General features: G+C 36.7%; 1 protein-coding gene across 4 annotated transcripts in view; it reads left to right on the top strand.

The window, feature by feature from the left end:
* FRY (FRY microtubule binding protein) overlaps nucleotides 1-12443 on the top strand; it is a 381871-nt gene that overhangs the window by 212083 nt on the left and 157345 nt on the right. For all 4 annotated transcript variants that reach the window (XM_056110039.1, XM_056110037.1, XM_056110038.1 and 1 more), the window contains exons 5-8: nucleotides 2415-2505; nucleotides 3305-3384; nucleotides 3497-3577; nucleotides 10533-10701. In XM_056110039.1, the coding sequence (XP_055966014.1) occupies nucleotides 2415-2505; nucleotides 3305-3384; nucleotides 3497-3577; nucleotides 10533-10701 (421 nt within the window). The remainder of the gene's footprint in view (nucleotides 1-2414; nucleotides 2506-3304; nucleotides 3385-3496; nucleotides 3578-10532; nucleotides 10702-12443) is intronic.

Here is a 12443-nt window from a genome sequence, read left to right on the forward strand (position 1 = left end):
CTTTTATGTGGATGAAGAAGGGGAAGTTTTATTGAGTTGATTTAGATGTTAGTTTTACTGTTAGTAGTTTGTAAAGCTATATTTTTTCAACATATGTCTTTATTGATTGAAAATAATAGGTTTTTAAATCATCTTGTGAATTATTTTCAGATTGGAGTAATTACCAAGAACAATTATAAAATCTGGATAGCAAAATTCAACTTACTAGAATTTTTGTTAGCCTTTGAAAGCTTGGGATGAGAGAGAACATGTATTAGGAAGAAAGCCAGAAGAGTGAAGGTCTCTAGAGAAATATGTAGCAAATAATCCAAGTTTCTGTTACTCAAAAAAAGGAAAGAGGAACCTTGGAGAGAAACATAAGCAACTGAACAGTCAAATGTGACAGATGTGTATTTAGATTATGATTTCTAAGATTAGAATAATATCAACATTTTGACTGCCAAATATATTTGTCAAAAGCCTCTGACTCCTGGCAGTTAGACCTCAAACCAGCAGTAAAGTTGAATTCATTATTGGAAAAGTATATGTCCTATTTTATTTGAAAACATAAATTGGCTTATTAAATAAAAAGAAAGTCAGGGCTTTTAATTTTTTTTCTCCTGCTGCTTTTTTTTTTCTGCTGCTTTCTCGAGGGCCTCTGATCCCTTTGGCACACCCCTGATAGCCTTCGATCCAAAATATCTCTACCACAATTTTTTTAATTTATTCTACCCAATTCTACCACAGCTGGAAATCTCTGAAAGTTCTCCTTCCTTTTCATTTTCAAATTTCTTGTTTCCTAATTTCATGATGTCATCTCAAAGTCAGTCTTCTGCTGCAGACTCTCCCTGGCTAGCAACACTTTTCCTTTTTAATTTTTATTAGTGAAACACCATGAGGTAGAGTTGTAGACTTACAAATTTTGGTGCCTGGGTTTCAGTTATACAGTGATCGAGTACCCATCCCTCCACCAGTGCCCATTCTCCACCACCACTGATCCCAGTATCCCTCCCACACCCCATCCCCCCAATTCCACCCTGCCTCTGTGACAAGGCATTCCCTTTTGTTCTCTCTCTCCTTTGGGTTGCTGGGAGGGGAAGAAGACCAGCACAGCTAGCAACACGTTTTAGTTCTAATGGTTTTGAAGAACTTCTGTGCCACTGCGCTTGCTCCTAGCAGGACTGTAGGAAAGGAGCCTGATTGGATGAGATCCTACCCTGTCCTCACTATCCCCTTGAAAGTTAAAGCTGCAGCTACTCTGGTTGAACCTTCCCCTGTCAGATTATGTTCATGCTTTCCCATTGACTTTATTTAATGTACAAATATTGAGCATTTCTTTGTTCTGCAGACAATAACTATTTTACATTCCTATCTTATTGATTTATACTCAAACTTTTGCATAAGTACTATTAGCAGTCCCATTTTGCAGTTGGAGAAATTACTGGTAAGTAGAAGAGGCATAGTTTTAACCAAAGACTATTCCATAAAACAAATGCTTTTAGCCATGATTCAGTGCTTCGGATAATCACTTCCTCTGTCTTTCTTTGTTCAATTCCAAATTAGTCTACAATTCATATGTTAGATTGGCGGAAATGAGAAGCAGGGAAGGAACTTAAATTTCTGTCCTTGTGGCAGAGATAATTTTGAATGAGTAGCTCTTAGTTTTGAAGGAGTTCAAATGACTCCATTTGGCTGAACCTCCCTCTTCCATCTGCTTTTTTGTGTTTGCGTTTTGGGGACCACAGGCAGCAACACTCAGGGGCTACTTTCAATGTAGGTGTCATGTCACCTAGTCCTGGGCCTTCTTCATTGAAGTCTGTGAAGTCTGTCCCTTGAACTATATCTGGCCACCGTTTGTCATTCAGTCTTTTTCTTTCCTTACCTCTTTACCTCTTTACTCCTTTCATAAGCCTCAAGCAGCAGAAGAAAAAGACCGAAAAGAAAAGAAGAAAAATTCTGATTCTTTCTTCACCCCTTGCAGCTCTGCTCCAATGATTAATAATACTTCCCTGTCATTTCCTTCCATTATTTAGCTCCTTACAAAAGGTCCTTTTTGTGTACACCTCCGTGTATAGTAGCCCGAAACTATTCACTAAACAAAGCCTATAACCATTTCACAGACAATACGATTCCTGGTTGCAATAATGCTATCTTTACTATTCCATAAGATGAAATTATAGAATCACGAATATCTACTCAAGTTGCCATGACTGAAAATTTAAAAATTGAAATAAAAGATTCTGATTTAACATCTTTCATGTATTATTTGTCAACTGCACCACACTGATAATAAGAATCTTTTTCACATTTATTTAGCATAGAAATCTTGTAATAACAAAATTGGTTTATGGTCCAACTGGGGATTATTTTTATGTATATTATCACTTGTAATATATCTTGACTTCCATTAAATGTGACTATTTTCAATTTTACAGTGATGAACAACAACGAGATTATTTAATGGAAAGACGGGACCTCGCCATTGATTTTATTTTTTCTTTAGTATTAATAGAAGTTTTGAAACAGGTAGGTAATGAATTTAGAGTTGCTCTTAGATAAGATCGATAAGATCTAAAAACTATATTTGAAAAATCTAAATTTCTATCTCTGGCTCTGTCCTCTGAGTGACTCTTCTTACTCAGCATGATACTCGGCATGTCCATACGTTTATAAGCAGATTTCGTGACTTCATGACATAGAATGATTGCACTCATTCGTGGTATGTAAAAAACACATTTGAGGTTATTGCCCATGGACAATAGAAATGAGGGCCGGGATTGGCCCATGATTGGAAACTTGTCACAAGTGAGGGAAGTGGGAGAGGGCAATTAGGATAGAGAAGGGACCGCTATGTCAATGACAGTTGGAAATGATCACTCTGGACAAGAACTGTGTGCTAAAAGGAGGTAAAGGAATATACGTGATGACCTTACAGTACCTGTACCCCAAATCATAAAGCCCCAGACAAGACAAAAGAGAGAGAGAAATAGAGAGAGACAAATAGAGAAAGAAAGAGAAGAAAAGTGTCTGCCATCGAGCCAGACTGGGAATGAAGGGTAGAAGGAGGGAAACTGGTGACTTTGGTGGTAAGAAGTGTACACTGGGCAGGTGTTAGAACATGTTATGACTGAAACTTGATCACAGACAACTTCGTAACTATTTACTTCACAGTGATTTAATAAAAATTTTAATCTTAAATTGTTTATGAGTCTTAAATATTAGATTATGTGGATTATTTATGGATTACTCAAAGCTGTATGTGGTTATTGAAGTATTATTGCTGCTCTGATCTTTAATATCCCTTCAATATTTTCTTTTCTCACAGATTCCACTTCATCCTGTAATAGACAGCTTGATACATGATGTTATTAACTTAGCTTTCAAGCACTTTAAATACAAAGAAGGGTAAAGTAATTTTTCACCTTAGAGTTTTAAGCTTAGAGTTTTCAAGCTAAATCAGGCTGGGTCTCTTCAGATGACCAGGGATCTCTGAACTTGTTGAATTATTTCTTCCTAGGTACCTTGGTCCTAACACTGGCAATATGCACATCGTTGCAGACCTATATGCGGAAGTCATTGGTGTTCTGGCACAAGCTAAGTAAGTGATCATTAAACCATAAATGGGATCATGAAACCACAGGAATGAGTGCCTCTCTCAACCCACCTCAGCCTTACCCTCACGAGGGTGATGTGTCTGAGTTTATAGGGCACTAAAGCTGTCTCACCTCTAATTTTGATTAAGAAGTTCCTCCAAAGCAAGTGCTGAGTCCTTTTTCAGTATGTCTTCTCTGTTACCTCTTTCACAAGCAATTGGGCCAGATCTTGCCCAATGTCCATGAGTTTTCATGAATTTCAGGCAGCTGTATCAGGAAAGAGACTTACCACGTATTTAGTTTGTTTCTACCCAAGAATTCCAAAGAAGTTCATCAGTTTTGAAAGTTTTGTTATATATGGTCTGTGAGGGGAAGGTTACAATATATCATCTATGAATGGGAAAATTCCATTTTAGAATATCTCTGTACTATAGCCCTTACTTAATTCAGCTGAGTTAAAAATGGCCCAGACTCTGTCATGGAAACAAGTGGGGGGATAAGGGTGGGGAATTCTCATTGCTAAATTTATCTGGCCATGTAACATTACTTGCAGGCTAGAACAAAGTAGTGTTATACTATTAGCAATGATATACTCCTTCCAAAAGTAATGTCACACCCTATTCACCCATCTTCATCTTATTCAACCCCGAGGCAAAGTGGGCAAGATTACGAATGCCTAGGTTAGGCCAAATGAGCCCCAAACATAATATGAGACCAAGCCAAGAGGCCAGTTTAAAGTAACAGTAATGCCCTGAGCCTTGTGAAATATAATCCTTGAGATTTTTATCTCCAGGACATGGAGTTTCCTAACTTAGTAGCATGGAAACACCCGTTTTATTTTTCCCTTTTTATAATTAAAAAATTAGGGTCACACCCAGTGGTACACAGGAGTTACCCCTGGCTTTGTGAGCAAAGATTGTTCCTGGCAGTGCTTGGGGAACCATATGCAGTGTCAGGAATAAAACCAGGACTGGCCATGTTCCAAAGCAAGCACCTTATCCCCTGTACTCTCTCCAGCCCCAAGAATACTCATTTAATACATTTTTAATTAACAAATTAAGTTCTTTTTTTTTTTTGCCTTTTGGGTCACACCCACCGACGCACAGAGGTTACTCCTGGCTCATGCACTCAGGAATTACTCCTGGCAGTGCTCGGAGGACTGTATGGGATGCTGGGAATTGAGCCCGTGTCGGCCACGTGCAAGGCAAACGCCCTACCCGCTGTGCTATCACTCCAGCCCCAACAAATTAAGTTCTTATCCAGCAACTTTTTGCCTAGTCAAAACCTGAGCTTGGAAAATAGACCCATCCACCATCTTCCACCCCCCCAAAAGTAAAATAACTTAAAATTATATGCATACACACACAGAGAGAGAGAGATTGGTGTGACATTGATTCTAAAGAAAAGTGAATACATTGCTGCCAATTAAATATATAAAGCTAAAAGACTGAACAACAGCAAAGAAAAATGAAGTGGCCAAAACATAAAAATTAGATTAGAGTGACTTGAGCCATCTTTTTTGACAGATTGTTTATTGTCCTTTTGTTATAGACCATTGTGATCATTGCAGTTCATGAATCATTTAAGCAGGGAAAACGTCATAATGCTTTTTGGAGAGATTTCCATTGCAATAGAATAATAAAAATACTGGAGTTTTGAAGGGACAAGGTGCATTTGTGTAGCAAATTAATTCATGTATATCAACTTCATTCTTAGAAAATATTAGAAAAAGTGTTATTAATAAGTATTTTGGCTGATTTGTCAAAACCTAAAAATCTCAACATATACTTTTGTCTTCACTTTTTAATTATCTCAGCTTCATTATCTTATACTATCATAATATATCTCATATTATCATTGTTATCTTAGGCCAAAAGTGACTTTGTATTTTTTTCTTATATTTTGGTATTTGCCAGTACAAACAACATTGATTGTTATAGAATGATTTTTCTTAGCTACGTCAGTTCTGAGTTGGTTGTGAATGAGTTGAAAAACCATTCCATAACTAAGCAACACTCAATGAAAGTGGAAATATCCATATTAGGTCAGATTTATGATCCACCAAGCTAGTGACTTCTTGCCAATAGAAGCTTTTTTTATTTTCATGACGTCAATATTTGTCCCAAATATGCCCCAGTAGGATAAAAGAAATGCCTCAATTTGGAAAATTCTCCAGTGATATCTAATCAAAATGAACCCCGTTGTGAGTTCTTGTAGTGATTGAAATAATATGCAGTAATCTCATTGACATATTCTCATCCTGTCAATGTAGAATTGATAGATGATACAATTTTAAACCAGTGTCATTCTTTAAATTATCACTTTACTTCCGTCTTAAATTTACCAAGACCTTTATTATCACCTCAATAAGCTAATGCTTTACTTTGGGGGTATGTGTGTGTGTGTGTGTGTGTGTGTGTGTGTGTGTGTGTCTAGAGATATACTTATCTGGCTTGGGCGATTATCTTTCTAATGAGAGAGAGAGAGAGAGAGAGAGAGAGAGAGAGAGAATGAATGTGGGTTTCTCTAGAATGGAGAGGGAGCCCCAGTACACATCCAGCATTAGATAGGAAAGTATGAAAGTCCACATCCCAAGAGGGGAGATGTGGGCAACACATGTACTTGAGTACCACATGTGCTCAGCCACAATATATGGGCACAGGCAATCCAGGGCTCACGCAGGATATGTGCTGGTAACAAAAAATTTAGATTTAATATTCCATACCTAGTGGTAATGCAAAAAAATTATCTTTTTTATAACTTTAATTATTTATATGTAGTTTGGTCTTTAAATTTAGCATAATACTTCTTTTTGAGGGGAGAAAATGTTATTTAGTGATGCTAACCTCTACTGTTGCATTTTTTAAAAATAGACAACATTTTTATTTATTTATATTTGGCTTTTGGGTCACAGCCAGCAATGCTCAGGGGTTACTCCTGGTTCTGCACTCAGGAATTACTCCTGGCAGTGGTCAGGGGACAATATGGCATGCTGGGAATTGAACTCGGTTGGCCTCATACAAGACAAATGCCCTTCCTGCTGTACTATTGCTCGAGCCCCCTTGGATTCTTAAGTCAACTAGAGTTAGCATTACATTTTTTCAAGAGGTTTTGGGTTAAAATCTTGTACATTGATTTGTTCTTCAAGCCTGTGTTCTCCCTTGAAACTGTATCTCACTTGCTAATCGCTCTGTTTCTTTGCTTGATTGTTTCTGTTCCAGAAAAGCCTGTGTTCTCTCTCAAACATGTACTTCTCCCTGTCTCTCCTCACATTTTTCTAAATAGTTTTCAATAAAAACTTTCTTACTTTACAAAAACTAAATTAAAATCCTGTATATTGACTTAAATAGCAGTGATTGCTCTTAAAGTTCATAGATTTCAGATTATGACATAATCTTAATATATATTCTTATACTCTATGTTCATAATATGTACTATTCATTGTAAAGCAGTTTTTTTATGTGAATGTTAACAATGCACCAAAGACCAAGTAATCGCTTTGTTCCTATTATTATTAAATAGCAAAGGTTTGGTTTTTCAAAAGAATTTTTTTTACTAGAGTTTGGTGGCGGGTCGGGGCAACTCCTTAGTAATGCTCAGGAGGTCAAGGAGCCACCCCTGATGCTATTCAGGCAGTCATGTCTGCAGTTCTGTACAGAGGCCTGAGAACACTGTGTGACCAAGGCGGGTGTGCCAGGGACTAAAAGGACCACAGCGATGATGCTAGGGGTCTCTAGGGCCATACAGTGCACTGTGTGGTGCCAAGGACTGAACCCCAGTCCACTGCATGCTAGGTATGTGCCCTAACTGCTGTAATACCTCCCAGCCCTTTTATTAGAATTATATTAAGGAAAATTGGATTTTAAGTACAAGTCAACTTTTAGGTTATTTTTATGCTGAAATAACATGTTTGTTTCATTTGGGACTTTTTAAAATAAAAGATAGGCATATTTATTTTTAAAGGAGAAATGAATAGACTTTCAGCCACTAAGTCATGAGAATACTGGAATAATGTGTAATACAAATGACCTGCTTCTTCCTGCCTTTACTTACTTTGGTCATGACTAGAAATAGCAAACTTCCCTAAGTATCTTGGACTTTAAAATTTGATTTCATGCAAATCCATGTGTTTACTTTATCCTTTGAAATTCTCACATTTCAAATTAAAGTCATTAGAAAAGAATGATGCTGGAGTTAAGTCCCAAAATATTCAGGAATATAGTTTTGGAAGTCTCAAGTAGGTATCTGATTGCTGATAGATTATACATTTAATGAACTAAATTGTACTTTGATGTTTGCTAATCTTATAGTCCTAAGAATTAATTTTCAATTTTCAATTTTGCAATTAATTTCCAGCATATTTTACTTATAAGGTAAACAAAAACTATTTACTAACATATTTAATAGTACTTAAGAATGTCAGAATAGGCCAGCAAGTTCAGGGTGCTATTTTAAAAATAGAATGGGTATTTTGTAGAAACCTATACTATATAGGCTACTATGGGGTAGGATTGTGCCCTAGCATATCCTTAGTTGTATTATTATACATTAGGGAATGTCTCATTTATAAAACATTTATTTATTTATTATTTAGTCACCATGAAATTACAGGTATTCATGAATAGGTTTTAGGCATGCAATGTTTCAACCCCGATCCCTTGAACACCATTCACATCCTTCTACCAACGCCCCATCTCTGCATTTGCTTCCTACCCTGCTTTTACGAGAGGCACTTTTTTAAATATACATTTTCAAAATGTGATGTACAAACATTGTGATGTACAAAATGTGATGTACAAAATGTGATGTACAAAATGTGATGTACAAAATGTGTTGTATAAAACATTTAGATCTTGATGTTATTTATATTTTTCCCTCATTGCCTTATTAAATTCTTTCTATTGTGAAATATATGGAGTAAATATTAAGAAAAGCATATCAATTTTAGAAAGATCCAGTTTCTGTCAACAGATTGTTACCAAATGCAATCATTACTTGCACACAAGCCCAAAAGTTAAAGATAGCAACTTTTCTTTTTTGGTTTTTTTTCTTTGATCATTTTTTTTATTAGTGAAACACCATGAGGTACAGTTATAGACTTATAAATTTTTGTGCTTGGGTTTCAGTTATACAATGACCAAGTACCCATCCCTCCACCAGTGCCCATCCTCCCCCACCACGGGTCCCAGCATCCCTCCCACCCCCCATCCACCCCCCCCGTCCCACCCTGCCGCTGTAACAGGGCATTCCCCCCTATTCTCTCTCTCTTCTTTTGGGTATTGTGCTCTGCAAGAGAGGCATTGAGTGGCAATCATGTTTGGTCCACAGACCACTTTCAGCATGTCTCTCCCACCCTGGGAGGGTCTTCACAGCACCCTTTATTTGGTGCTCTCTTCTCTATCTGAGCTTCCTTTTCACCTAGCACATGTGGCTGGCCTTCAAGTCATGGAGCAAAATTCCTGGTACTAATCTCAGCCATTCCTGTTGCTTTATGTTCCCCAGATGAATGCAATCTTTCTGTGTCTATCCCGTTCTTTCTGATTCATTTCGCTTAACATGATACTTTCCATGTAGTACCACTTGTATGTAAATTTCATAACTTCATCTTTTCTAACAGCTACATAGTACTCCATTGTGTAAATGTACCAAAGTTTCTTTAACCAGTCAAAAGATAGCAACTTTTCAGGAAAGACTTTACACCCGCTTGTGAATCACAAACTCCTTGTACTGCATTTTTGGTGACCAATATTTATATGGTTATCACCTACTTTAGTTCTCATAAAATCTCTACTCTTTTTTACGTGATTGTTGAGTTTTTGTTCCAAAATTCTGGAACAAAATTTAAATGGTCTTTAATTTTTGTCACCATTTTTTTTGTGTGTGTAATCATGTCTCATCTCACCTTATTCTGAAATCCCCTTTTTCACTTACTCAGGATTTCAAGCTGAGAGTTCCAGGAAATAAAATATAATGGATCTTATAAATGCTTTTCCTATAGTTTTTCCCTTTTTAACTTAAAATAAAGCAACAGGGGCTTGAGAGGTAGTATGGAGGGTAAGGTGTTTGCTTTACAAGGGGGCATTCTGAGCTTGATCCCCAGTATCCCGTCGGGTCCCCAAGACCTACCAGGAGTAATTCCAGAGCAAAGAGACAGGACTAAACCCTGAGCACCTTGGGTGTGACCCCAAGCTAATAGTAATATTCAAAGCAAAAGCAGTCATCTCAGAACTAGTTGGTATTATATGTGTGTATATGCTCCTTTACTCTTAAGTTCTTTGAAAACCTGCTATTTCATCCTCTTAGGGTCCCTCTTTTTAATCCTATATGATAATATTGTAATTAATATTATTGTTCATTTATGTTATTTTACTTTCAAGCATTAGAAATACCTTAAATTCCTTGTAAAATCCCAAACATGTGGTAGACAGCTTACTCATCTGTGAGATAAGCCTGGCATTTTCCCATGATTAAATTTTTCCTCAATCTACATTATCTTTTTTAGCACGAAACTCTCAAAGAACTAATAATAGAAAACTTCAGAAATAAATGCTAACTCTTTCTTGGCATTATTTCTGTCATTGTCTAAATTATTCATCTTCTCACAACTGAATACTTAAGGCCCCTGAGTTCTGCAAGTGTGTTGGATATTGCCAAGCCTGAGTAAATGAAGCCATCAGTCTCAATTGAGGAGATAGAGTTTGTTGAGAGGGTTCAAATTCACCCTGGATCCGTTCCCTACCTGAAGATGATATTGAGCATCCTTTTGGGACAGGATAAGAAAGGAGAAGATTGAATACTGAACCAAATCTCCAATATTGAATCCTAATGAAACAAGAGCCATTGTACTTACTGATTTGAAAATCCTCTTGTCTGGATCCTGTCACTCCTTGGTGCTGGAAGTTTCCATTACAGTCTATTTTATACCCTTTGTTTGATACATCACTTATGTTTTCTTCTCAGATTCCCTGCTGTAAAGAAGAAATTTATGGCGGAGCTAAAAGAACTACGGCACAAAGAACAGAGCCCTTATGTGGTCCAAAGCATAATCAGTTTGATAATGGGGATGAAATTCTTTCGAATTAAGATGTATCCAGTGGAGGACTTTGAGGCTTCTCTTCAATTTATGCAGGTGATGTCTTGGGCAGGTGAACAGAAGGCATTGTCACCATGAACAGCTCTCCTAGGATGTGAAAGCTTTGTCAACGTGGGAGGGGAGGAAAATTTGACACTCATTGTTTATCAGTAATTCAGAAAGTGTTTTGTAATTAAATAATTGAGTTGCAGGAATATAATTTAATTTCTGAACTTTTATGTCATCTTTGGGTAGATGTTGATTTTTTTTACCTCATCAGCTACATATTATTCTATGACTAAAATGTAGCTAAGTTTTCCACACACTTTAGAATTGATAGCATTGAATTGGTTATTGTAGCATGCACAGGCATCAGTACTTTAATAAAGAAATGGTTTTAATTCATTTAATTAAAAATTAATTTAGAAACTGGGGAGATAGCTTAAAGGGCTAGAATACATTCCTTGCATACATGAGACCCTGAGTTCAGTTTAGAGCACTTCATAATCCTCAAGCTTGGTATGACGCTGGAGACTCCCCAACAACTATAAGGGGGACCTTTAGTGACCAAAAAATCTGCTGGGCCCAGGAATTGTTGGGTCCTTGCTGCTGGGCCAACTATTACCAGCAAATACAGGCCCAGGGTCCTCTGAGAAGTTCTTGGGAGGCTCAAAATAATTTTTAATTCTTAATTTAAAAAAAGTTTCCTCTTGGGGTTGGAGATTTATAGCACTTGGTCACTTGCCTTGCCTATGGTTGACCTGGGTTCAATTCTGGCACCCTACATGGTCCCTTGAGCCCTGCCAGGAGTGATCTCAGAGCACAGAGCCAGGAGTAAGCCCTTAGCACTACTAGTTATGGCTCCAAAACAAATACCCAATAGGTTAAGGTATCTAGTACAGTATTCATAGCAAAAGTATCACTGCTAGTGAGGGCTTAGCAAAATAAGGGCGTATAAAATTTCAACATCTGAAGGTGTTTTTTAATGCTGCTGTGAATCATATTTCATAGAAATACTTTAATGGAGATTAAATATAGGGCTTATGAATATAGACTGTAGTACCTCAAATGTACTAGGATAACAATATTAAAAAGATAACAGCACTTTAATGAGTACACTGAGAAATTGTAATCCTCATATACTATTGGTTGGAATGTAAATGTTATAGTCACTTTGGAAAAAAGTTTGGCGGTTCCTCAGTGGGTTAGATCTAGAATTGTTATATAACCTAGCAATTTCACATCTTAGTATCTACTCAGAGAAAATGAAATTATATATCCCTGTGAATAAGTAGCCTTATTCATAATGTCAAAAGAGTAGAAATAATTCTACTGGGTTCATCAACTGAAGATTCATAACACAAAAATTTATTCATACAATAAAATATTTTCAGTCATGAAAAGGAACAAAGTGTGGATGAACATTAAAAATATTATACTAAATGAAATAAGTTAACCACAAAAGGCCACAGATGATTTAGTTTCATGTGTATGAAATGTCCAGAGTGGGCAAATCAATTGTGATAGAAAATGCATAAGAGGAGGAAGGAACTCTAGCAAAAGAAGTTGAAGCTTTTCAACTGAGAAACTTCTAAGTGTAGCAAATGTGATAGATGTTAGTTGTGAATATGCCTCAGACTATTTAAATGGCTGAATTGCAGGTTATGTAAACTGTGTTCAACAAAGCTGCAAAGCTGACTTTAAATATATAGCTGATTGAGTACTTATATATATATATATGCAAAATAATAAAGAAGAAAGGCCATGATTCTGGGAACCATAAAATATTCTACTCTATA

Source organism: Sorex fumeus, unplaced genomic scaffold (genome assembly GCF_029834395.1).
Source record: "Sorex fumeus unplaced genomic scaffold, SorFum_2.1 ptg000008l, whole genome shotgun sequence".
NCBI lineage: Eukaryota > Metazoa > Chordata > Mammalia > Eulipotyphla > Soricidae > Sorex > Sorex fumeus.